At 40.1% G+C, this 27611-nt stretch overlaps 2 protein-coding genes across 4 annotated transcripts in view; one reads left to right on the top strand and one right to left on the bottom strand.

Annotated features, from left to right (window-relative positions):
- rph3aa (rabphilin 3A homolog (mouse), a) overlaps window positions 1–27611 on the top strand; it is a 65166-nt gene that overhangs the window by 1882 nt on the left and 35673 nt on the right. The window lies entirely within an intron of this gene.
- On the bottom strand, window positions 17842–26761 carry LOC309709837 (uncharacterized protein). The gene is made up of 11 exons (XM_082538715.1): window positions 26538–26761; window positions 25814–25892; window positions 25464–25508; window positions 24048–24092; window positions 22275–22319; window positions 21435–21479; window positions 20595–20639; window positions 19755–19799; window positions 18690–18819; window positions 18396–18490; window positions 17842–18193 (listed from the first exon to the last, which is right to left on the bottom strand). Exons 1-11 carry the CDS (start codon window positions 26660–26662, stop codon window positions 18182–18184), a joined length of 711 nt encoding a protein of 236 aa, XP_082394841.1. The 5' UTR covers window positions 26663–26761; the 3' UTR covers window positions 17842–18181.

The following is a 27611-nucleotide window of genomic DNA, read 5'->3' as shown; positions in this document are numbered from 1 at the left end:
GCTTTTTAATGCTTGCACCTTTAATGCAGTGGAAACATTTTCATTCACTTGTTTTTTTGTATCTACAAACGTAATGTAAGTCAGACATTCTAAACTTTGTTTCACTTTTTGGTCTCCACCATCTATTGAGGGATCTGACAGCAGTTTTGTTTCTCTTTTTTGTGAGCAGTATTTTAAGGAATACATTTAGAGTGGTACATCACAGGATTTAAATACTTAGACAAACAACAAGACAACACAGAGCTGGTGAAGAAAAGAGGGGAGGTGTAAATGTGAGTGGGTGTGGTTAATGTGAGGATGCTCATTTCTGTTCAGTCTGGGATGAATGGAGTGAGGAGGGGGAAAGGTTCAAAGTTCAAGTTTGTTTTATTTATATAGCACATTTATTTACAACAGGAACATTGACCAAAGCGCTGGACAGAAGTACAAAATAACTTATAACTTATTATTACCAAATACCTCTCGTACTGTCTTAAAAAAGAAAAAAAGAAAAGGAGGTGAATATTATCTTCTGTTAATGATCATCGCATATGTATATGTATATACAGTGGTGTGAAAAAGTGTTTGCCTCCTCATAGTGTTTTGCATATTTTTCACACTTATATGTTTCAGATCATCAAACAAATTCTTATTATTAGACAAAGGTAACCTGAGTAAACACAAAATGCATTTTTTAAATGATGAATTCATTGATGAATTCAGAAAAGTTATCCAAGCCTACTGCTCGTGTGTGAAAAAGTAATTGCCCCTCTTGTTAAATCATGAATTAACTGTGATTAACCACATGCTTTGGAAAGCTGAGCTCAGTTTCATTAAACACATCCAGGCCTGACCTGCTGAGTCAAGAAATCACTTAAATAGAACATGTCTGACAAAATAAAACAGGCTAAAAGACGTCAAAAAGCAACACTTCATATCACGCTTTAAAGAATACCTGAGAAATAAAGTCACCGACATCTGTCAGTCTGAAAAGGGTTACAAAGATGTTTCTAAGGCTTTGGGACTCTATTGAACCACAGTGAGAGTCATTATACACAAAACAGAAAAAAAGAACAGCAGTGAAGCTTCCAATAAGTGACCGGCCTACCAAAATTACTCCAATGGCACTCAAACCAGGAGGTCACAAAAGAACCCAGAACAACAATAAAGGACTGCAGGCTTCAGATTTCTCAGTTAAGGTCAGAGTTCATGATTCAACAATAAGAAAGAGTCTGGGCAAAAATGTCATCCATGGGTTCAAGGAGAAAACCAGTCCTGACCAGAAACAACATGAAGGCTCATCTCACATTAGCCAACCCCTCCCCCAAAAAGAGCCAAAAAGATTTGACTCCCACACAGCATTTCGGAAAAGGAACATCATACCAATAGTAAAATATGGTGATGGTAGTGAGATCTGAGGCTCTTTTGCTGCCTCAGGACCTGGAAGACTTGCTGTGGTAAATCGAACTATGGATTGTGCTGTCTACCAAAACATCTTGAAGAAGAATGGCACTGTTCAGTCTGTTCATGACCTAGTTCTGCAGCAGGACAATGATTCAAAACACACCAGCAAGTCCACCTCTTAATAAAAACAAAATGAAGACTTTGGACTGGCTTTTTAAGTCCTGGCGGTCCCAACCAGTTATTAGGTTTAGGGGGCAAACACTTTTTCACATAGGGTCATGTAGGTTTGGATTTTTCCCCCCTTCAATAATAAACACTTTCACTTAAAATTGTGTGCATTTTGTGTTTACTAAGATTCTTGAAAAAGTCCTTTTTGACCAGCTTCAGACATTTTTTGTTTAACTTGCATGATACGTAGGATAGTTTCAGTCATGTTTCAGATCACATTACAGCACAGAGACTAGACAACTCTAGAGTTCTGGTCTCTGTACTCATATACAGTGCGTATTCTGACACTGGCTCTGAGTACGGGCTGATAACAATGATGGACTTGCAGTTGTGTTTATTGGTTTTCAGGAACAAGAAGTGACAATATTTGGATGACAGGGTGGACTTGAGCTAAAACTAGCTAGCTTGGTTAGTAAGCAATCCATAAACTATACAGATGCAACACAGAGACAAAAAATGTAATGCTAATAAGTGCACAAATTTTTCACAGCAAGCCAAAGTATTAGTCAAAGTATTATTTCCTAATAAAGTTAAGATAGATAATAGAGTTAAGTATAAAACTTAAGCATAAAAAATGTGAATGCGGCATGTTGTATAAAGGATTTTGAGTGCTCTAGGAGAGTACAGGCGATCGTGGCTCAAGAGTTGGCAGTTCGTCTTGTAATTGGAAGGTTGCCGGTTCGAGCTTCAGCTCCGACAGTCTTGGTCGTTATGTCGTTGGGCAAGACACTTGACCTGTTGCCTACTGGTGGTGGTCAGAGAGCCCAGTGGCGCCAGTGTCTGGCAGCCTCACCTATGTCAGTGTGCCCCAGGGCAACTGTGGTTACAATGTGTGTGAATGGGTGGATGACTGAATGTAGTGTAAAGTGCTTTGGGGTCCACAGGGACTAAGTAAAGCGCTATACAAATACAGGCCATTACCATTTAGAGAAGCGCTATATAAGAATCATTCCATTTACCAAAATGGTTTCTTTTACCAGGCTGTATACATGCTTTTTAATGCTATTTTAGTTGTGCAGTTTAACATGGGCATCTATGGGGACTGACTTGCTCTTGAAACTGACATCAAATGCCCATTAGAAGAACTGCAGTTTTTGGCACAAAGGCCCCAGAGGTTGCCTTGTGGGTCAGAGAATAAAGGTGCTTTTGCGGATATCTGGAGATATTATAGTTGTTATAATTTAAATATTAAACAATAATACTGACTAACTAAAAAAATCTTCCACCCTGAGAAGCTTGTATTTCCTAAAATCCAATGCCTCGAGAGCATAAGTATATGTGAACCTGCCTATGAACACAGAAAAATAAACAAACTAAAAAAAATAAAACCCTAGTAGGACTACAGAGATGGTAAATAAAAACAAAACTGTTGAGTATTGATACCAGCTGAAATTAATGAAAAGATATGTTTTTGTTATAGTTCCAGCCTTTAATGATAAAATAATTGTAAATTAACCTACCATTAGTAGAGTTCCCTTAGAGTTTGTTGCAACCTGACTTATGATTTCTACATGCAGACATTTTATTGCAAAGTCTAAGAGACAATGTTACAGTTTTACTCTAAAACTGATTACAAGAGAAATGCTGCAGCATTAGCTTATGGCAGAGTATCTAAGACATCTTCATTCTCCAACTTAGGACCTCATCTAATAAATATCAAATGCATTCATAGGGCACAAATCTTTTGTATGTTTTAGGGTAAAAAATAAACAGCTGCCATATGTTTTGCACCATTCCAGTTAAGTGAGTGAAATCGCCTTTTTGATGATAAATTGGTGCCGCGGTAGGGGTCGTGTCCATTTTGCCCTAATCCATTACAACAATCAATTGAAACTGATGAATTTCAGATTTCCCATTACTTCCAGTGGGGGCTGTTTCCACATGAGCTCATTCACTGGAGCATGTAGCAATACTGACCATTGAATTGGTTATACTCTTCCTCATTTCTGCAGTTGAGGCATTATTGTTTTCAGTGGGAATTGTCTCAACACAGCAGGAACAGCAGATGTGCTGCACAAATCCACTGTGGCTAGGATTGTTTGATTAGCTGTGTACTGTGAGCACACTTAAATTGTTCACAGACAGGAAGAATAGGTGGGCAGATGTGATTATCTAACAGAAGCACAGCTGTAAACAGAAAACTGATATGACACTTTTATGTGCTGCTGTTGTCTGTCCCTTGCATGACCCAAATATTATTTCAGGAGCCTCAGGGCAAAAATGTCCAACACATAATATGCCACCAGCGATCTGTGCATCAACTAACAACAAACTGTTATTTGGGTTGCTTATTTAGTTAAAAAAACAAACAAACCCTACATACAGGGGTCCTAGTGCCAATGGATTCCAGAAGAACAGATGCATTGAATTAAATACTTCATATGCTTTTGCAAGGAATGTTCCTTGTTTTGTAATTACTAGAACACGTCAGGAGACCTCCATATCATTGCACTAGAAACAAGCTAACACAAAGACAAGAGGCAAGAAGAGCCTTGATAGAAAAGTGACTAACTTAGCTACCAAAAATTAGCATTCACCACTAAAAGATGCAGTTGAAACTGAAAGGACTTTAGATGTCTTCATACTCTATGGGTACACTACAGAGAGTGCAGAATTATTAGGCAAGTTTATTTTTGAGGAATAATTTTATTATTGAACAACAACCATGTTCTCAATGAACCCAAAAAACTCATTAATATCAAAGCTGAATCTTTTTGGAAGTAGTTTTTAGTTTGTTTTTAGTTTTAGCTATTTTAGGGGGATATCTGTGTGTGCAGGTGACTATTACTGTGCATAATTATTAGGCAACTTAACAAAAAACAAATATATACCCATTTCAATTATTTATTTTTACCAGTGAAACCAATATAACATCTCCACATTCACAAATATACATTTCTGACATTCAAAAACAAAACAAAAACAAATCAGCGACCGATATAGCCACCTTTCTTTGCAAGGACACTCAAAAGCCTGCCATCCATGGATTCTGTCAGTGTTTTGATCTGTTCACCATCAACATTGCGTGCAGCAGCAACCACAGCCTCCCAGACACTGTTCAGAGAGGTGTACTGTTTTCCCTCCTTGTAAATCTCACATTTGATGATGGACCACAGGTTCTCAATGGGGTTCAGATCAGGTGAACAAGGTGGCCATGTCATTAGTTTTTCTTCTTTTATACCCTTTCTTGCCAGCCACGCTGTGGAGTACTTGGACGCGTGTGATGGAGCATTGTCCTGCATGAAAATCACGTTTTTCTTGAAGGATGCAGACTTCTTCCTATACCACTGCTTGAAGAAGGTGTTTTCCAGAAACTGGCAGTAGGACTGGGAGTTGAGCTTGACTCCATCCTCAACCCGAAAAGGCCCCACAAGCTCATCTTTGATGATACCAGCCCAAACCAGTACTCCACCTCCACCTTGCTGGCGTCTGAGTCGTACTGGAGCTCTCTGCCCTTTACTAATCCAGCCACGGGCCCATCCATCTGGCCCATCAAGACTCACTCTCATTTCATCAGTCCATAAAACCTTAGAAAAATCAGTCTTGAGATATTTCTTGGCCCAGTCTTGACGTTTCAGCTTGTGTGTCTTGTTCAGTGGTGGTCGTCTTTCAGCCTTTCTTACCTTGGCCATGTCTCTAAATATTGCACACCTTGTGCTTTTGGGCACTCCAGTGATGTTGCAGCTCTGAAATATGGCCAAACTGGTGGCAAGTGGCATCTTGGCAGCTGCACGCTTGACTTTTCTCAGTTCATGGGCAGTTATTTGGCACCTTGGTTTTTCCACACGCTTCTTGCGACCCTGTTGACTATTTTGAATGAAACGCTTGATTGTTCGATGATCATGCTTCAGAAGCTTTGCAATTTTGAGACTGCTGCATCCCTCTGCAAGATATCTCACTATTTTTGACTTGTCTGAGCCTGTCAAGTCCTTCTTTTGATCCATTTTGCCAAAGGAAAGGACGTTGCCTAATAATTATGCACACCTGATATAGGGTGTTGATGTCATTAGACCACACCCCTTCTCATTACAGAGATGCACATTACCTAATATGCTTAATTGGTAGTAGGCTTTCGAGCCTATACAGCTTGGAGTAAGACAACATGCATGAAGAGGATGATGTGGACAAAATACTCATTTGCCTAATAATTCTGCACTCCCTGTAGTGCACCAAGTTCATTTCTCGTCTATGAGTTGTTACTGGATGCAGCTACCATTCCTAAGCTAGTCAATAGAACACCTAACCCTGAATGATCATCATATCTTAAAAACCTCTAAATATCATATAATCCAAGTAGAGTATTTTATCTCCGATTGTAGGCTTACATCTGGTTCCCAGAGTTTGCAAGAAAGAAGGCACAATCTTTAGTTATCAGGCTACTCCCCCATGGAACCAGCTCCCTATTTGGGTTCAAGAAACAGATGGCCTAAAATAAAGCTTTATAGTGCAGGTGACCCTGAGCAATATGTTACTATAAGTTGCTGTGGGCCTTCCTAGACTGAGGTGTGAAAGCAGGACGAGCTGTTCCTTCCTTTCTTCTCCACCTACCCCTTTTTAGTCCAGATGCATTTATGTATACCTGCTACTGCATATCATTAACTTTTCTCTCTTGTAATTTGTGTTTTGCGCTTTTCTCTTAATTCTCACTTTATTTTTTCCTGCTTCTCTTTCTTCTCACAATTCAACTGTGCTGCATCTCCCTAAGCCTGGTTTTATCAGAGTTCTCTTTCTGTGAATAAATATTTATATAGGTTTATAGGTTATTCCTTCCCACTGTTGCTAAGAATAGAATAGAACAGAATATGTGAAGAACAAATAGCATTCTTAGCCTAGACAATAGTTTCTCTCTGGACTCACAGTTTTACTGTAGCACCTCTTCTCTTGTCAGACAGTCAATCTCTTTGTCATTCAGCTGAATTAGTAAATTCAGCTCTTGAGAAATAGCCAACTTTGAAAAGCTCACTTTGTTCTCTCACAGCGATCTTTTTGTCTGAAATCACCAGTTCTCGAGATAACGGTAAGATCCAAAAGACAAATCAATTGGATTTAAAATAAACTGCACATTATCTGAAAATTGTTGCAGCAATTCATTTCTATAGATGTTACCTGCTGCTTTTCAAGCGTTTCTCTCAAATGCATTGAAAAATTAATCCTTAATTGGTGGGCATGGGGAAGAAAGTTTGCATCTGATGACGCAAAGAAAAACAGCTTCATTGGAAGATCATGTTCTTCTTTTCTGAGGACTTAATGGATTTCTAAACAATCTTGGCTTGAAAATTAAAAGTATCTATAACTTTGCCACCCTTTTTAAACCAACCTCTTTTGCATTAAGGTAAGCAGTGTGAGAGATAGCACAGATGAGAAACAGACATGGGAAGTCTGACGTTCGTGTTCTGGTTTGCTCAGTTTAATGGTTTCAGTGCTGCCCCTGGTGTTTACACATAGACAGAAACTGTGATTTCCACTCTTTGCTCACCATATGGGCATGTGCTCTTACACACACACACGCACGCACGCACGCACGCACGCACGCACACACACACACACACACACACACGGCAGCCACAGTGAACTGAACACAGTGTATACACACTGCTGCCGATACGATATTTTTTCCTGTTCCATGTATCTGCTTTTAATTTAATAAAAAGTCCTGCCAATGACAACATATTTTTTAGATATATGCTGCAGTTGCATAAAAATCTATTTTTAAATATTTTGAAATAAATATTTTTAAATAAATATTTACACTTGGGTTTTAAGGGGTATTTGTTTTTTGTTTTTTTTTACGGGTTGTACGGAAGCCCCAAACGCAATTTCATTGTTCTTTGACAATGACAATAAAAAATAAAATAAAAAATACTTATTAGTGTAAAAACCTAAGAGAAAACAGGAAGTAAGAACACATGCAACAAATGACCCTTTTAATGAATGGTAGGTGTCTTATGCTTAAAGCTATCAGAATGCTCTAAATCCAAACAGACAATAAATCCAAACAGATTCGGGCAGCACGGTGGCACAGTAGTTACAACTGTCATCTCACAGAAAAATTGTTCTAGGTTTGAATCTCCTTGTCAGCTGGGGTATTTTTGTGTGGCTCTGTGAGTTTCCGCCGGCTCCCTCCAATAGTCCTAAGACATGAGTGTAAACGGCTATTCTGTTGGTTGGTTGCATGAACACAAGGTACAAGGTATAGTACATATAAAAGTGCTATGTAAATTATCAGTGAAATGTGTGGCTTGAAGTGCTTTAAGTAGTGAGTAAGACTGTGCTATATAACTGCCATGCATACAACACTTTTTATCTGTCAGACAAATGGAATATTAGATGCCTCACTGGGGTTCAGTACATTACCCAAAAACATTCTGAGGCACTGTGAGAGCCATTAAATTAAAGAAATGTACTAATATGAACAACTTTTTTTTTGCTTGTGTTGTTGTAATGTACCACTACATATTTGTACACATTATTTCCAGAAGTAATAATGAAATTTAAGTTTGAGGACTGAATCTATGCATAGATCTAGCCTTATGTAAATGTTGGGATACGGACACAGTCTGAATTTAGTTCAGGAACTGATTGTGCTAATCCACCAAACTCTGGTGAAATATGTTTTGGTAATCTGAACATCTGCTCAAAATGTGATCATTGTAGTAGTAGTTGATATTTGAATCACAAATGCACTTTGGCCGATACTTGATGTCTTTTAAATGTGCTATATAAATAAAGCTGACCTGACTTGAAAAATGAACAGCTACATTTAAATTTTTTTAGCTGCTTTTTTCCCCAAGTATTAAAATATTTCACTAAAAACTAAATATGTCAATGTCAGTCAGAGGAGAAGTAAGGGGCTCACTAAAGTCAGGAGACTCATCATACTGAGATCATGAATGTCTGTGTAAATGTAATGTTAAATGTAATCTCATCCAGTACTTATTGCATTATTTTGGTTGATAAATTAAAAGTACTAAAGTTAGTGCTGTATTGAAGTTTAGATAAATGCATCCTTTTTGTACCATGAACAAACTTAAATTGAAATGTATAAAGTTCTCATTTCACTTGAAACAAAACATGTCAACCCCATCGTGGGACTAAATGAAAACTGAGGGAATCAACACAAGTATGTGGGTTTATCCTCTGGGGAACATGAAAAACTGTAAAAAATTTAATCCTACTCCATACAATAGTGAATATTCCACTGGCAAAAATAGGTCAGCGCAAATTTTATTTCTGTTGCACATAAAAAAAACAGGTTTACTGAGGTTGACTTGCTTTTTACGTTAGTTTAAACAAACAAGATAAAACCATGCATCAATAAAAATAAATACAACAAACAAAATCAAACAAATAGAATAATAGAGCGCAATGTAAAAAACGTTGTGGGACTCGAACTGAACTCAAATTAGAAGCCAAAGTAAAAAAAGTGATTTTTTAAGACAGGATTTAAAAGACTGTATAGACTCTGCAGAACAAAGATCAAGTGGCAGGTTATTCCAGAGTCTAGGGCTAAATAAAAAAAAAAATGAAATGCATCCTCATGAGCAACTAAACTGTCTTGTCCTGCTTTCATCCCTCAGTTTACTTGTAAACAATATGTTCTGACAGGAATATGTTTTTTGTCCTGCTGATTCCTCTTCTACGCAGACTAAATACAGTCATTTCAGCTATGTGTCAAAGCTTTGAATCACCAATGTTGGTATTTGGAGACTAGATTACTGTGCTTTTTACCAAGAGTCGTTAGACACAGGGCTGGGGTGCTTGTGTGCATGTGGGTTAAGGTTTAAGAAGAATCATCAGGCAGGGGATAAAGTAGGTGGTGATGGGTCTTTGTAAAACTAAGCTCTGTAAGCTGCTACTTCACAAGTCTGACAAGCCTCAGCAGAGGAAAAGAGAGACATATGGCACAGCCGCCTAAATAGATGGACAAATGATGATGAATGGGTGAAAGGATGAAGCTTTTGCAGAGGGCGCTGGTAAAGAAGTCAACGCGATCTGTGATGATTACAGAAATGACAGCTGTGGGGGCAGTGTGAGGAAAGGGATAATAAACAGGGGGATGCCGTGGAGTGGGATGATGAAAGTGTTGAATAGAAGAGGGTGCGTGCACATAGGAGTGCTGAAATGTTCCAGTCTAATTCAGATGGGAGTGTTTGAGCTCCTTGGGGAATGTTCTGTGTACCATAAATAACTGGGATTTTGCTGTTGTAGTAGATGAGGGTGCCTGGGCTTCCTGAGCTGGCTAACCTCATTTAAGGTCTAACAACGGATATAATATGGCACAACCCACAACCTTAACATTTTGTCTTACTCGACTCATTGCATCTTTGAAACTCCATCCATCCATCCATCCATCCATCCATCCATCCATCCTCATCCGCTTTGTCCGGGGCCGGGTCGCGGGGGAAGCAGCCTAAGCAAAGAGGCCCAGACCTCCCTCTCCCCAGCCACCTCCTCCAGCTTATCCGGGGGAATACCAAGGCGTTCCCAGGCCAGCCGAGAGATATAATCTCTCCAGCGTGTCCTGGGTCTGCCCCGGGGCCTCCTCCCGGTGGAACATGCCTGGAACACCTCACCCAGGAGGCGCCCAGGGGGCATCCTTGTCAGATGCCCGAACCACCTCAGCTGGCTCCTTTCGATGTGGAGCAGCAGCTGCTCTACTCTGAGCCCCTCCCGGATGGCCGAACTTCTCACCCTATCTCTAAGGGAGAGGCCAGCCACCCTTCGGAGGAAGCTCATTTCTGCCGCTTGTATCCGCGATCTCGTTCTTTCGGTCACTACCCACAGCTCGTGGCCATAGGTGAGGGTAGGGACGTAGATCGACCGGTAAATTGAGAGCTTCGCTTTTACACTCAGCTCCCTCTTCACCACGACGGACCGGTGCAGCGTCCGCATTACTGCAGCTGCAGCCCCAATCCGTCTGTCGATCTCCGGCTCCCTTCTCCCATCACTCGCGAACAAGACCCCGAGATACTTGAACTCCTCCACTTGGGGCAGGAACTCATCCCCGACCCGGAGTGGGCACTCCACCCTTTTCCGGCTGAGAACCATGGCCTCAGATTTGGAGGTGCTGATCCTCATTCCCGCTGCTTCACACTCGGCTGCGAACCGTTCCAGTGCGAGCTGGAGGCCCTCACCCGATGAAGCCAACAGAACCACATCATCTGCAAAAATCAGAGATGAGATTCTGAGGCCACCAAAGCGAAAGCCCTCCGCCACTTGGCTGCGCCTAGAAATCCTGTCCATAAAAATTATGAACAGAACCGGAGACAAAGGGCAGCCCTGGCGGAGCCCATCACCCACCGGGAACGAGTCCGACTTATTGCCGGCAATGTGAACCAAGCTCTTGCAACGGTTGGATAGGGATCGAATGGCCCGTAGCAATGGGCCAGACACCCCATATTCCCGCAACACCTCCCACAGGACACCCCGAGGGACACGGTCGAATGCCTTCTCCATGTCCACAAAACACATGTAGACTGGTTGGGCAAACTCCCATGCACCCTCAAGTATCCTGGAGAGGATAAAGAGCTGGTCCAGTGTTCCGCGACCAGGACGAAAACCGCATTGTTCCTCCTGTATCTGAGGTTCGACTGACGGACGAACTCTCCTTTCCAGCACCCTGGCATAGACTTTCCCAGGGAGGCTGAGGAGTGTGATCCCCCTGTAGTTGGAACACACCCTCCGGTCCCCTTTCTTAAAGATGGGGACCACCACCCCGGTCTGCCAGTCCACAGGTACTGCCCCTGATCTCCACGCAACACTGTAGAGGCGTGTCAACCAGGACAGCCCTACAACGTCCAGAGCCTTCAGGAACTCGGGGCGGATCTCATCAACACCAGGGGCTCTGCCACCAAGGAGTTGTTTAACTGCCTCAGTGACCTCGCCCCCGGAAATTGGCGGGTCATTCCCCTCATCCCCAGACTCTGCTTCCTCCTCGGAAGACGTGTCAGTGGGATTAAGGAGGTCCTCGAAGTATTCCTTCCACCGCCTGACAATTTTCTCAGTCGACGTCAGCAGCGCTCCGCCAGCACTATACACAGTGCAGGTAGAGCACTGCTTTCCCCTCCTGAGACGTCTGACGGTTTGCCAGAATCTCTTCGAGGCAGTCCGAAAGTCTTTTTCCATGGCCTCTACGAAATCCTCCCACACCCGAGTTTTTGCTTCAGCCACTGCCCGAGCCGCATTCCGCTTGGCCTGTCGATACCTGTTGGCTGCCTCCGGAGTCCCTTTGAAATCTTTGAAACTCATTTAGTCTTAATCTTATTTAACTCCATTACTATCTTAAAGCCTTCTGGTTTTATTTGACAGTACTGACAAATATTTTCAATTGATTCAAGTCATCATAGGTGGTATTGGCAACCCTAACCTTAAACCTCAATTGGAGAAAAGCAAAACAGACTTCTCTTTTTGAGGAAAAAGTTCTTGTTGTGTGTCAGTTAGAATTATATTTTTCTTTTTTCCCTGGTTGCCAGGACTCAGAGACAACAATGCAATAAAAATGAAAAATGCAAAGTGGGATTGCCCAGGGTTGGGGTTGTCACCGATGCTGACTGAGATGTCCAAGAGTTAAATGAAGCATGTTAGGCTACTTGGTGAGTCTACACTGGCTTTGGTTGTGAAGCAGATAAAATGTGTAGAACTAAGCACTGAATGAACACGTGGTGAAATGTGACTTCTAGTCATAAAAACTTTGAGTGGTAAGTAAGACAAGAAAAGTATTATATACAACAATCACTGATTATCTCTTCATCATTGCAGCTGTTAATGGGTGGAATATATTAGGAAGCATCATTCTGTCCACAAATTTGATGTGTTAGAAGCAGGAAATAAGGATTATTGTAAGTTTTTTTTGCAGATTTGACAATGGCAAAATTAATCGTTAGATAACTGGGTCAGAGCATCACCAAAACTGTAGCTCTTATTGGGTGTTTCCAATCTGCAGTAGTCAGTATCGATCTAAAGTAGTCCAAGGAAGGAACACTGGTGAACCAGCGACAGGGTCATGGATTGCCAAACCTCACTGATGCAGTGAAGGCTGGTCCATATGGTTCAATCCAACAGATGGACTACTGTAGCTCAAGCTGGATATGGGCTACAGACTAATCATATTGCCCATGCACACCCTTGTCCACTCCTGAAAGTGCCAACAATGAACATGTGAGCACCAGAACTGGACCATGGAGCAATGCCAGACGGTGACCTGATGGTCTGATGCATCACGTTTTCTTTTACATCATCTAGATAGCTGGATGTGCGTGCTTCACTTAACTTGTGTGCAGTGTTCTAACAAGAAACCTTGGATCCTGCCATCCATGTGGATATAAGAATTGTTGCAGACCACACACTTTCATGTAAATGATATTCCCTGATGACTGTGGCGTCTTTCAGCAGAACAATGCCCCCTGCCACAAAGCAACAATGGTTCAGGAATGGTTTGAGGAGCACAACAACACATTTGAGGTGTTGACTTGGCCTCCAATTTCCTTGGATGGCAATCCAATTGAACATCTGTGGGATGTCAGTCTGCCCCAGGGCAGCTGTGGCTACAACCGTAGCTTGCCTCCACCAGTGTGTGAATGTGAGAGTGAATGAATAGTGGTATTGTAAAGCGCTTTGGGTGCCTTGAAAAGGGCTATATAAATCCAATCCATTATTATGTGAAATCCTAATCATTGGAGTGACTAAAAACATCCCTCTGAAAGATAATGAATGATGCTAAGTAATGGTAAATGGACTGATTCTTATATAGCGCTTTTCTACTCTCACGGAGTACTCAAAGCACTCTATACAACATGCCTCATTCACCCAATCACACCCATTCTCACAAGCACTTTATCTACACTTCGTGCTTTCTAACGACATTCATACTCCGATGGATGCATCGGAGAGCAAGTTAGGGTTAGTATCTTGCCCAAGGATACTTGACATGCAGACTAGAGGAGCCAGGGATTGAACCACTGACCTTCCGATCAGTAGGTGACCTGTTCTACCTCCTGAGCTACAGCCACCCATAAGTCAGGTACAAATGATAACTCCAATTACTGTGCATTTCTAACACAGTAAAGATGGCAGTAAACAGAAGTGTCAGTTTGTACACAACCAAAAGAGCTTGCATCTTCATGTTTTGTGATGGATTACTAATTTGTGATTTAATGTGTAGTTTAAAAACTAATATGAAAGGTACTTTTTGGATAATGAGTAAATACTGAAGCAAAAACTAAGGGAGACCAGTTGACTGCAAGAACAGACTAAGACTACGACCTTTATGGCCCCAGCACAGATACTGTTTGGGTTTCCTTTTTCTTTGCTTCAGTTTGCAATGGTTTTCTTTTGGGCCACTCACTCTGAATATAAAGTCTGTGGCACGCGTATGTCGGAAACTCACGGGGAAAAAGTGTATGCATGTTTATTATAGTACGTAATGCAGTACTTGTAATGTTAATAAGAAACTGGCGAGAGTTGTGATTGTAGAAGACCTATAAGCATTTTAAGTAACACTTGCAGGCTAATTGAATGAACAAGCACATGAACACATATTTTTGTGCATTTATTAAACCAAAGCAATAGTTGTTTGTATATATTTTTCTTATTTTGTATATCCCTCTTGACTTTATATATTTCTCCTGTTTGTCATTTATTCCTATTGTCTACTATTTATATTTTATTCCAGCACAGTAGATTTAAATTTCTCTGTCACTCTCCGCCATCATTATAGAGTCATTAACCCTGGCTTCATCTCACAAGTTATGACCTCTAATCTCAGTGTACACACACACACACACACACGCACACACACACACACACACACACACACACACACACGTACATGTAAGTGCCAGTGATCCCTGGAGCCAATTTCACCTCTCTGTCAACTTACACTATAAAAAAGTTCTAAATCAAGCCAGGCTTAATGTGGTGACATGTGTCCTTGGTGTAGGGCAGGAGTTCAAGATGTGTGGTCTTCTTATGTGGTTTTCTCAGGAAAGCACATCATCTCTCTCATCATAAACATGGAACAGATTGTGGCTTTGTAACCTGATATGCATTTGTAGGGTTTTCTTCCCTAACATTTTGCAATTTTGCTTGTGAACCAGAAGCTTTGTTTCTTGTGGTTCTATAAATACACTCCCTCCTATGTGTCCAGAAGCATCACTTATAGGTGACCAACACACCTCTGCAGGTCCCTTTCAGTTCAAATGAGCAGCAGTTTGCCACTGAGGTCTTTTCGAGTCACTGAGCTCTTGACACATTGATGTGGACTGTAACCTGCCATCTGTCAGGGAAAGGTCATCTTAACTGATTGTATCTTTGATGTCATCTGTTTGGTCATTGCTCAATGTCAGCTCCCTTAGCTCTTTGCTCACTATACTTTAAACCTCACATTGTGTTTGGTTCAAATTGAATCCATTTTGATATTTAGTCATAAGAATAACATGTCATTCTTTTCTTGAATTGGATTTTTTTTTTTTGGAAATTATACAAAAATGCACAAAAATGAAAATTTTATAGCATTGCATAAAATTGCATGCAAATTCTTGCATATTGATTGTACTATTTAGATTGATTTTAATATTGAGATGAGTCAAATTAGCTAAATAGTAGTTTTAGGAATATTGAAATTGTCAGTCTACAGATGTCATGTCTGTTCTTATTATATAGATAGATTATATAGATTATAGATTACATACATTATATAGAGTTATATGGGTACTTTCAGGCTGCCATGAGAACTTTATGTGCTCCCACCATATTCCCAAGGCACCTGCTGGTCTTTGATGGATCATGGTGGATTCTTAAAACAGTAAAATATTGTAGCATTACAGCAAAGAAGTGCTATTTACATGGTGTATATATGCATCAGGGGCCACTTGGAGTTCAGCTTCAATTTGGCCAAGAGTAAGTTGGTACATGAACAGGACGAGCCAGTCACCAATCCACAAACCTTCCAATCAGTAAACACTACTACCCATGATATAACAAAAATAACCTTAAATTAAAAAAATTAGAACCCATTTACTCCAAGCTAATTGAGATTAAAATGACAAGGAGCTTCTGTTTCAGTGAGTGTAGAAAACAAAGTGCAGGGCCCACACACACGAAGTATCCCACAACTGCTTTGAATGCACATACTAGTTTGTAATTTATGTAACTAGTTTGCACTCTGTTAATTAAGGTTGAATTAATTTTGACAATTATAAATGACAGCTATGAGGATTGGAAAGATCATACTATGGGTTTTTAAATTTTTCTTAGTTAAGAGTAGAGGACAATGCTTTTCCAGCATTTTGTTGACCCATCCATCACCCCAACCTCCATACTGTTTTCACTTGGTTAAAAAAAAGATTTGAGAAAGTTTTATATTTTCATTCATGGTTGGTTCTATGTGCCCCAAGAGGATGGCAGCAGACAGACACTACTAAGATAAAAATACCAACGAAATATAACTTTAAATAAAAAGAAATCCCATAGTGTTATTTGCAAGGTTGATACATACATACAATATATGACTAAAGAAATATCATTTACATAAAGTTTTACAACTACATTCACATAGTTGAATGCTGGTGGCCCATGGAGACCCACCAGTGCAGCTTAATTATGAGTAGAGCAGCTCCGTTGTAATGGTATCACTGCTACAAAATCAGTAAATGAGACACACCAAAAGGGCATGGGGTGAAAATAGGGATAATGCTGACATGCTGTCATGTGTAAGCGGTTTGGCCTTTTTAGCATGTGACATTGAGAACCAGATAGGAGTGTCATGCCCTGCTGCAGAGCCCAAGTGCACATTGATCTTCTCTAATGCAGTGAGCTCTCGTCTCAATGGTCAATTTATAATGCACGTGCATGTGTGTGTGTGCAGAGTGATGATGCAGAGATGAGGAACAACCAATTGGAACTCTAATTCATGATTTATGTGATCTATTATGTGCAGTATAAATTAACAATATTCTCTGCTATAACTATCTGTAGTCTGACTGACTGATGCTAACTATGGAATAGTTGGTGCCTTTGCATGGCAAATATGAAGCCAGTAGCACATTACATTAACATCAACAAGCCTGATCACAATTAATGTGAAGCATAAAAGCAAATTCTGACATTTTAGTCATTTCTTTGTGAAACAGATTTAAGTAGATTTTTCCCTTTTTTTTGTAGTTTTGCTCAAAGGCAAGCTGTTTTCTATATGCTGAACTAAGCTTGCAACCTGCTGACTGTAGTTTTGTGACTAGCAAACGTATATGCAAATTCAATATCCCAAATTTATTTCCTTACAGTTCAAAATATTTTGATAGAGATATATTACTGACTTTACTCATACAGATCATTTGGGGTTTTTTTTACAGCAAAATCTAAGCGCAAATTAATTTTCTGCTATAACGGAATTTTTTTTCATGGCATAAAAATTGTTTATTTGCAGATGGTCCAGGCTGTAACTGCAGTGATTTGACTCATGATGACAGCATGTGTGTGTGCTACCCGCTGAGTGTAGTGACTCATGGGCTGAAAGTGTCTGCCATTTCTGAACATTTCCTTTCTCCCTGACCCCCCCACCTTTGTTTTTCACTCAAACCCTTCAAGGCACATAAGCACACACACACACACACACACACACACACACACACACACACACACACACACATACGTGTTTTCGTGATATATCAGTACGTATGACAAAAATGTGACAAATGGGAACGTGCCTTTCCGAAGGTCCTAGAGGCATGGGGATCTCAAAAAATTTGACCCATGCTTCCAGGAACACACCCATCTGTTGAGATTTTGGCTAGGGCTAAATTTTGGTCAAACCTGAATTTAATGCTACTTGTGAGGACACTGTCAGGTTTATGTGACTTATGAGTACCATAAGGTCACACACAGATATTTCATGTTTAGGTGAATTGTGAAGCCCATGGAAACACATAATTTTCAAGTATACATGACTTATAAGGACCAGGTAACGGTAGGTTCTGCATTTTTAGCTTGGCTCCTTTTGAGATTACAATATAATAGACATGGATGCACAATAGTAATGCTCATCAGTTGGGTAACTTCTGACAGAAATATCAGACATTTATGTGTTAATAAAACAGTAAATCTGAGCTGTGTAAAGACTTTTTAAAAAAAAAAAAGACATGGGTCAAATGTGGTCAGTCTACTTTTTAAGTCTTGATATTGTAATGCATTAATTCATTTTGTAGTGAATGTTCATGTGAATAAAAACGTGGAACATTATCTGCCTTTTTTATCATTTAATTGCAAAAAGCACCCAGCATAAACCACAGATTTATGAGTAAGAACAATGCAATACAGAAAACTGCAATACTGACATAACTGTGGAAGTAACAAAGTATCTCTCTTGCTTGTTTCTTTTTTTCTTGCATCTTTCTTTTAATGCTATGATCCTGTTGTGGCTGTAGTACCTTATGACAACCCAGTCTCTGCCTTTCAGAGCTGCCGGCTCTGCTTGGAGGCAGCAGTCACATTCCTTTTTACCTGGTACTTTGCAGCTTTTTATGAAGTGAAACATGCCGCTCAGCAACCTTCACTTCATCATTTGTCCACTTGCTTCTCACCGTCCCAGCTGTCATAAATGGAAACAAAAGAAAATATCTTAATGTGAATGCAAGAAAAGATAGAAAATATTCTAGTTTATAATGTGAATACAAAATGTTCTTAAACCTTGCTTTCTACTGGAGCACTTTAAAGGAGCAATAAGCACAATTCATCATACTTAGGTTGAAGGAATTAAAAATGACTATGTGAAGAACTAGAGGTGTAATTACATCTGGAGTACAGCATGAAGTCACAATCCCTCTCTCTGTGTTGATCTCCAGCCATAGACTTTGGTTTGGTTCACAGGCAGTGCAAAACAGCACACCTAGCAGTGAAAAGATATTGCTTATTGCTCCTTTAAGGATGCTTGGAATGAACCATTTGAAGTGCTGTGTTCTGCTGGGAATCAAATAAGATGAAATGATTTATGATAAAAGCTCTGAATAGTGTCATGTCTGAAAACAAACTTGTTCTTTGATCACAAGTATATTAACCTAAAACATTTTGTATTTTGGTGCCTTTACCCCTTCTTGGTGAAGTGTTGCTAATGTTTTTGTTGTCCAGGGTGATTGAGGCAGAGGTGCCCTTCATGTTGTCCAGGGCAGCTGAGTAAAGCGTGTGGCTTGGAACCCCCGGAATACTTGGTCCTTGAGCCTTTGAAAAGTAACAGTGAAATATGAGAATCAATGCATGCAATAGGTCTGTTTGCTTTTTTCTCTGCATTGTAGGCAAAGTCAGCGTTGGGCAGTGTGTAATTCTACATTAAGGGGCTAAGGGGCGATCGTGGCTCAAGAGTTGTAATCAGAAGGTTGCCGGTTCGAGCCCCAGCTCCGACAGTCTCGGTCGTTGTGTCCTTGGGAAAGACACTTCACCTGTTGCCTACTGGTGGTGGTCAGAGGGCCCGGTGGCGCCAGTGTCCGGCAGCCTCGCCTCTGTCAGTGCGCCCCAGGGTGGCTGTGGCTACAATGTAGCTGCCATCACCAGTGTGTGAATGTCTGTGTGAATGGGTGGATGACTGGATGTGTAAAGCGCTTTGGGGTCCTTAGGGACTAGTAAAGCGCTATATAAATATAGGATATTTACCATTTGATATGAATATTTTACATGTGAACATAATCTACTAATAATACTCATCACAGTGTGATTGTTTGAAATCGGATAGAGTGTTATTATCTTCATGACAAACATCCCTGCTGTTCAGTTTCAATGTAACACAAACTAGAGTTGTTGGTTCTACCAATTGAGAAAGGCTAAAAACAAAAAAACAAATTCATGTCCTTCACAGCTTAAAACAATCTGAGGACAATGTAACACAGAAATATCAAATTTAGTAGGAATAAAGATCAAGCTGATGCTTTAAAGGGAAAGTTAGGACTAACAAATGATATGCCAATTTCTTTCTCCTAAGATGTTCACAAACAAGTAATGCTAATGTTGAATATGGGAAACTTTCAATCAAACTGATTATTTTAATATAATCAAAGGGCACTTAATTTATGCACTAGGCCCAACTGACACATATACTTGATGCCAAATACAAAAAAATAATGTGTAACCTGTTGGAAGAATGAAGTGGGTGTGTCACTCACCAATTGGTCTGAAGGAGGTTGAGACAGGACCTCGGCACTTGGTGTCTGCAACAAAAGACAACAATATAACGTCAGAAACATTCTCTAGTATAAATCCCGACTATTTAATTAACTACAGATCATATTTGTATCAGTGAATATTATTACAGAAGGATCTGACTTCCTTATACCAGATTCTATAGAAACTTAACACTGTACGGTTCTGCTACCCAACGATATGAGGACAGTGTAACACACACTAGAGTTGTTGGTCCTACCACATGAGGAAGGCAACTGAAACACACTCCTGTCCTTCACAGCTTAAAACAATATGAGGACAGTGTAACACACACACTACAATCACTGGTCCTACCATATGAGGACTTCTACTTAAACACACTCCTGTCCTTCACAGCTTAAAACAATATGAGGACATGACGACTGAACACATGTAGAGTTCACATTCCTGACCTCTAACTTCTCCTGCTGTTGTCAATAAAAGCTCTAAACCCAACACTGATGTACAGCCATCTATTTCCCCAGAAATTAAATCATGTAAACTGATCAGCGGGAGCTTATTTTGACAAAAACATGTGTAAAACGACAAAAATATCAAATTTTGTCAGAATAAAGATCAAGCTGATGCTTTAAGGGAAAGTTTGGACTAACAAATGGTATAGACAATTACTTTATCCTAATGCTAATGTTGGTTTTGGTTAACTTCGACTAAAACTGATTGTTTTAGTACAATTAAAGTGCATTTCATTTATGCACTAGGCCCAACTGACACATATACTTGATGCCAAATACAAAAAAATAATGTGTAACCTGTTGGAAGAATGAAGTGGGTGTGTCACTCACCAATTGGTCTGAAGGAGGTTGAGACAGGACATCGGCACTTGGTGTCTGCAACAAAAGACAACAATATAACGTCAGAAACATTCTCTAGTATAAATCCCGACTATTTAATTAACTACAGATCATATTTGTATCAGTGAATATTATTACAGAAGGATCTGACTTCCTTATACCAGATTCTATAGAAACTTAACACTGTACGGTTCTGCTACCCAACGATATGAGGACATTGTAACACACACTAGAGTTGTTGGTCCTACCACATGAGGAAGGCAACTGAAACACACTCCTGTCCTTCACAGCTTAAAACAATATGAGGACAGTGTAACACACACACTACAATCACTGGTCCTACCATATGAGGACTTCTACTTAAACACACTCCTGTCCTTCACAGCTTAAAACAATATGAGGACATGACGACTGAACACATGTAGAGTTCACATTCCTGACTTCTAACTTCTCCTGCTGTTGTCAATAAAAGCTCTAAACCCAACACTGATGTACAGCCATCTATTTCCCCAGAAATTAAATCATGTAAACTGATCAGCGGGAGCTTATTTTGACAAAAACATGTGTAAAACGACAAAAATATCAAATTTTGTCAGAATAAAGATCAAGATGATGCTTTAAGGGAAAGTTTGGACTAACAAATGGTATAGACAATTACTTTATCCTAATGCTAATGTTGGTTTTGGTTAACTTCGACTAAAACTGATTGTTTTAGTACAATTAAAGTGCATTTCATTTATGCACTAGGCCCAACTGACACATATACTTGATGCCAAATACAAAAAAATAATGTGTAACCTGTTGGAAGAATGAAGTGGGTGTGTCACTCACCAATTGGTCTGAAGGAGGTTGAGGTAGGACCTCGGCACCTGGTGTCTGCAACAAAAGACAACAATATAACGTCAGAAACATTCTCTAGTATAAATCCCGACTATTTAATTAACTACAGATCATATTTGTATCAGTGAATATTATTACAGAAGGATCTGACTTCCTTATACCAGATTCTATAGAAACTTAACACTGTACGGTTCTGCTACCCAACGATATGAGGACAGTGTAACACACACTAGAGTTGTTGGTCTTACCACATGAGGAAGGCAACTGAAACACACTCCTGTCCTTCACAGCTTAAAACAATATGAGGACAGTGTAACACACACACTACAATCACTGGTCCTACCATATGAGGACTTCTACTTAAACACACTCCTGTCCTTCACAGCTTAAAACAATATGAGGACATGACGACTGAACACATGTAGAGTTCACATTCCTGACCTCTAACTTCTCCTGCTGTTGTCAATAAAAGCTCTAAACCCAACACTGATGTACAGCCATCTATTTCCCCAGAAATTAAATCATGTAAACTGATCAGCGGGAGCTTATTTTGACAAAAACATGTGTAAAACGACAAAAATATCAAATTTTGTCAGAATAAAGATCAAGCTGATGCTTTAAGGGAAAGTTTGGACTAACAAATGGTATAGACAATTACTTTATCCTAATGCTAATGTTGGTTTTGGTTAACTTCGACTAAAACTGATTGTTTTAGTACAATTAAAGTGCATTTCATTTATGCACTAGGCCCAACTGACACATATACTTGATGCCAAATACAAAAAAATAATGTGTAACCTGTTGGAAGAATGAAGTGGGTGTGTCACTCACCAATTGGTCTGAAGGAGGTTGAGGCAGGACCTCGGCACCTGGTGTCTGCAACAAAAGACAACAATATAACGTCAGAAACATTCTCTAGTATAAATCCCGACTATTTAATTAACTACAGATCATATTTGTATCAGTGAATATTATTACAGAAGGATCTGACTTCCTTATACCAGATTCTATAGAAACTTAACACTGTACGGTTCTGCTACCCAACGATATGAGGACAGTGTAACACACACTAGAGTTGTTGGTCCTACCACATGAGGAAGGCAACTGAAACACACTCCTGTCCTTCACAGCTTAAAACAATATGAGGACAGTGTAACACACACTACAATCACTGGTCCTACCATATGAGGACTTCTACTTAAACACACTCCTGTCCTTCACAGCTTAAAACAATATGAGGACAGTGTAACACACACACTACAATCACTGGTCCTACCATATGAGGACTTCTACTTAAACACACTCCTGTCCTTCACAGCTTAAAACAATATGAGGACATGACGACTGAACACATGTAGAGTTCACATTCCTGACCTCTAACTTCTCCTGCTGTTGTCAATAAAAGCTCTAAACCCAACACTGATGTACAGCCATCTATTTCCCCAGAAATTAAATCATGTAAACTGATCAGCGGGAGCTTATTTTGACAAAAACATGTGTAAAACGACAAAAATATCAAATTTTGTCAGAATAAAGATCAAGCTGATGCTTTAAGGGAAAGTTTGGACTAACAAATGGTATAGACAATTACTTTATCCTAATGCTAATGTTGGTTTTGGTTAACTTCGACTAAAACTGATTGTTTTAGTACAATTAAAGTGCATTTCATTTATGCACTAGGCCCAACTGACACATATACTTGATGCCAAATACAAAAAAATAATGTGTAACCTGTTGGAAGAATGAAGTGGGTGTGTCACTCACCAATTGGTCTGAAGGAGGTTGAGGCAGGACCTCGGCACCTGGTGTCTGCAACAAAAGACAACAATATAACGTCAGAAACATTCTCTAGTATAAATCCCGACTATTTAATTAACTACAGATCATATTTGTATCAGTGAATATTATTACAGAAGGATCTGACTTCCTTATACCAGATTCTATAGAAACTTAACACTGTACGGTTCTGCTACCCAACGATATGAGGACAGTGTAACACACACTAGAGTTGTTGGTCCTACCACATGAGGAAGGCAACTGAAACACACTCCTGTCCTTCACAGCTTAAAACAATATGAGGACAGTGTAACACACACACTACAATCACTGGTCCTACCATATGAGGACTTCTACTTAAACACACTCCTGTCCTTCACAGCTTAAAACAATATGAGGACATGACGACTGAACACATGTAGAGTTCACATTCCTGACTTCTAACTTCTCCTGCTGTTGTCAATAAAAGCTCTAAACCCAACACTGATGTACAGCCATCTATTTCCCCAGAAATTAAATCATGTAAACTGATCAGCGGGAGCTTATTTTGACAAAAACATGTGTAAAACGACAAAAATATCAAATTTTGTCAGAATAAAGATCAAGCTGATGCTTTAAGGGAAAGTTTGGACTAACAAATGGTATAGACAATTACTTTATCCTAATGCTAATGTTGGTTTTGGTTAACTTCGACTAAAACTGATTGTTTTAGTACAATTAAAGTGCATTTCATTTATGCACTAGGCCCAACTGACACATATACTTGATGCCAAATACAAAAAAATAATGTGTAACCTGTTGGAAGAATGAAGTGGGTGTGTCACTCACCAATTGGTCTGAAGGAGGTTGAGGCAGGACCTCGGCACCTGGTGTCTGCAACAAAAGACAACAATATAACGTCAGAAACATTCTCTAGTATAAATCCCGACTATTTAACCCTCGTTTTACCCTAGCGAAAAAAGGGACCCGCTTGGGTAACTTTGGATTTTTGATTCTCAATATATCAGTCATTTTAAAGACTAGTTGCATGAAACTTGGCCAGGATGTGTGTTTTAGGATTATTTTTGAAATTCAATGATCCCCTCTATGGTGTGGTGTATAGTAAAGAAGATTCACATATGTACTACCTCCTTTTACCCTTGTATCCGTTTGGGCCCCATTGACTCCCATTATAATCACATATTTTCGATATACTGTAATCCTGACATGCGATAATGCCTTTCTCGTGAATACCTAATGGATCTAAGCCTCAGCCTTCAAAATAAAGGAAAAATAGGTTTTGGATCAAATGAGCACAATATTAGGTACAGCACCACCATAGACATTTTCAGTGCTTTTGAATGGAGGACATGGTTATCTTACTATGCAAAATACATGACAATAAAACAGCTGACCACCATAAAATAGTCTTGATGTAGTGGAACTGATATAAGAGAGTGGTGTGAATGTGATTGAGAATATATATATATACTGTGTGTGTCGGTCACAAACAAAACGGCCCGTAGAGCCGCCTCCTTGAAGTGAACAACGGGAGCCTGCTCCGTTTTTTTTCTCCTTTCTCTGAACCTCTGTCAATGTTATTTTGCTTCACTTTGCACATGAGCCTTGTTTTTGCCCTCAGCAGAGAGGGGAGGGGTGCAAAAGCAGCCACGTGTTTGTTGAGCAGAGGGGGGAGGGGTGCAAAAGCAGCCACGTGTTTGCAGAGCAGAGGGGGAGGGGTGCAAAAACAGCCACGTGTTTGCAGAGCAGAGGGGGAGGGGTGCAAAAACAGCCACGTGTTTGCAGAGCAGAGGGGGAGGGGTGCAAAAGCAGCCACGTGTTTGTTGAGCAGAGGGGGGAGGGGTGCAAAAGCAGCCACGTGTTTGCAGAGCAGAGGGGGAGGGGTGCAAAAACAGCCACCTGTTTGCTGAGCAGAGGGGGGGAGGGGCAGTCGTTACTCTCCCAGTGGCATCTCAACAGAGCCGGAGGGAGAGAGAGAGATCGTTTTGGATTCAAGTGCACACTTGAAGTCTGTGAGAATAGTTTGCAGCCTTGTCTTACTAGTCATTTCTGCACAGACGCCACTAAATGCACAGACTCGCGCACACACAACACGAAGCGCACGGTCAATTTAGGGGAGCTTGGAAGCTGTGCTCATCGTGCAAACAGCGCGTTATTATCGTAACGGCTGCAAAAGTTAGGATATGTCCTGTCTGCAACATCCATCTTCACCTGTTGGAAGAATGAAGTGGGTGTGTCACTCACCAATTGGTCTGAAGGAGGTTGAGGCAGGACCTCGGCACCTGGTGTCTGCAACAAAAGACAACAATATAACGTCAGAAACATTCTCTAGTATAAATCCCGACTATTTAATTAACTACAGATCATATTTGTATCAGTGAATATTATTACAGAAGGATCTGACTTCCTTATACCAGATTCTATAGAAACTTAACACTGTACGGTTCTGCTACCCAACGATATGAGGACAGTGTAACACACACTAGAGTTGTTGGTCCTACCACATGAGGAAGGCAACTGAAACACACTCCTGTCCTTCACAGCTTAAAACAATATGAGGACAGTGTAACACACACTACAATCACTGGTCCTACCATATGAGGACTTCTACTTTCCTGTTGGAGGTTGAGACACGACAGAGGGACAGCAGGGTAGTAGCTTGCACAAATGATTCTATTGACACAACAGGGAAGTGAGATTAATGAACTGAACGCAACAGACTCTTTCAAAATAAAACAGGAAACATGGCATGAAAATACAAACGTGGTAATATACAGCCCTAACATAAACTCCTTAAAACGATATTAATAACGTTAAGCCAAACTCAACTAACCCGCCATTAAACATAAGAAACTCAAAAACCTTAGAATAACATCAGAAACGCTGGGCCAGAGACCCAGACCGTGAGCAAATAACTATAATATTATTGATTTGTGCTGAATAAGAAAACATTAATATTATCATTTAAATCCCCCCAAGCATATCTTGTGTTGAAAAAAAAAAGTGTGTTGCAGTTAGCTACACTGAGCTTAGACTGACTGTCTCTGCAGTTGAAGATGCAGAGCACATGCAAGGCCGCAGGTCCCTTTAACTCCGGTGGGAATTTAAAAACAGTTAAATTTAACTTCTAATATCTATTGTTAAAGATAAATCTTAAGTAATTTTTTAGCATTTATCATCATTCACCACTTTCAATTTGTTCAAATCGGTTGTGTATTGTTTTAATTCCGTTTAACTAACCTTAATTAGCTTGTTAAACATACAACTTTACCTCGCGGAGCTTTCGTCGACGCATGGATATCAAAGGTAAATACATACCTCAAGATAAATCTCTCCTGAGTGCTGAAGGTCCCGGATGTGCCGTTCACGCAGAGCTCCGGCGAGTTTGTATCTTGCCGTGACCAGCAGCTCTTTGGTTGACGCTTTCGAACAATCAGATGCATCTTTACTCACTTTTTGACCAATCAGAGACGTCGTTCTATGCTCCACTGACGAAATGCTGCATCCTCTCACCAGCCACGGTCTCTCCTCGTCCATTTAACAACAAAAACACAGCAACACGTGCTGGATTTGAGGTAGGAACACTTGAGAACTGTCACAATGTTTTGCAAACTGCTGTTACAGTTAATTTCGTTCCGTTAATTTGTTTGGTTCCTATTCTGAAGTAACACTTAATACACATGGGGTTAGCTTGCTGGTCTAGTTTAAGTTAGCATGGGCATGCTGTTCACTGATAGAGTAAGGCTAAAATTGTCCTGATATTGTCAGTGTGTTATCATAAACATGCAGCACCCCTAGACCCCCAAGTTAAAATACAGATAATAGATAAGCAATTTAAGAAAATAAGTATAATGTGTATAATAAATGATTTTACTGTCACTTTCCTGGGTCTGTTGACCCAGCGTTTTAAGTTTTAGTTTGTTTAGATGTCGATGTTTATTTATAAGTTCTTTAGGTTTGCTAAGTTCATTTGTTTATTAGATTACCCTTGTGATGTCTGTTTTATTGGGAAAGTCTTTGTCCTAAATGCAGTGAGTCTAGTTTTGTTTCCCCTTGTCCCAGCTGTTCCTCATCCCCTCATTATCTCTCTGTGTACTTGCAGTGGCTTGCAAAAGTATTCGTCCCTCTTTTCCACATTTTGTCACATTACTGCCACAAACACAAATTGTCATGGTCCTGGGTCGGTGACCCAGCGCTTTTAGTTTATTATTATGATGATGATGATGATGATTATTATTGTTTGAGTTCTATGTGTTATATTTGGTCTGCCTCTGAGTCTGTGTCTCTGTCTATGCTGTCACCCCGTCTGTTTGTGAATCTGTCTGTTTAGTTCTGTGTCTTGTTTGGTTCCCCGTGTCTGAGTTTCCTGTTTTATTGTGAAGGTCTCTGTCT

Source organism: Aulonocara stuartgranti, assembly GCF_965226115.1.
Source record: "Aulonocara stuartgranti genome assembly, chromosome: 7".
Classification (NCBI taxonomy): domain Eukaryota; kingdom Metazoa; phylum Chordata; class Actinopteri; order Cichliformes; family Cichlidae; genus Aulonocara; species Aulonocara stuartgranti.
The sequence above is the reverse complement of the archived record's forward strand: the minus strand, read 5'-3'. Positions and strand labels throughout refer to the sequence as shown.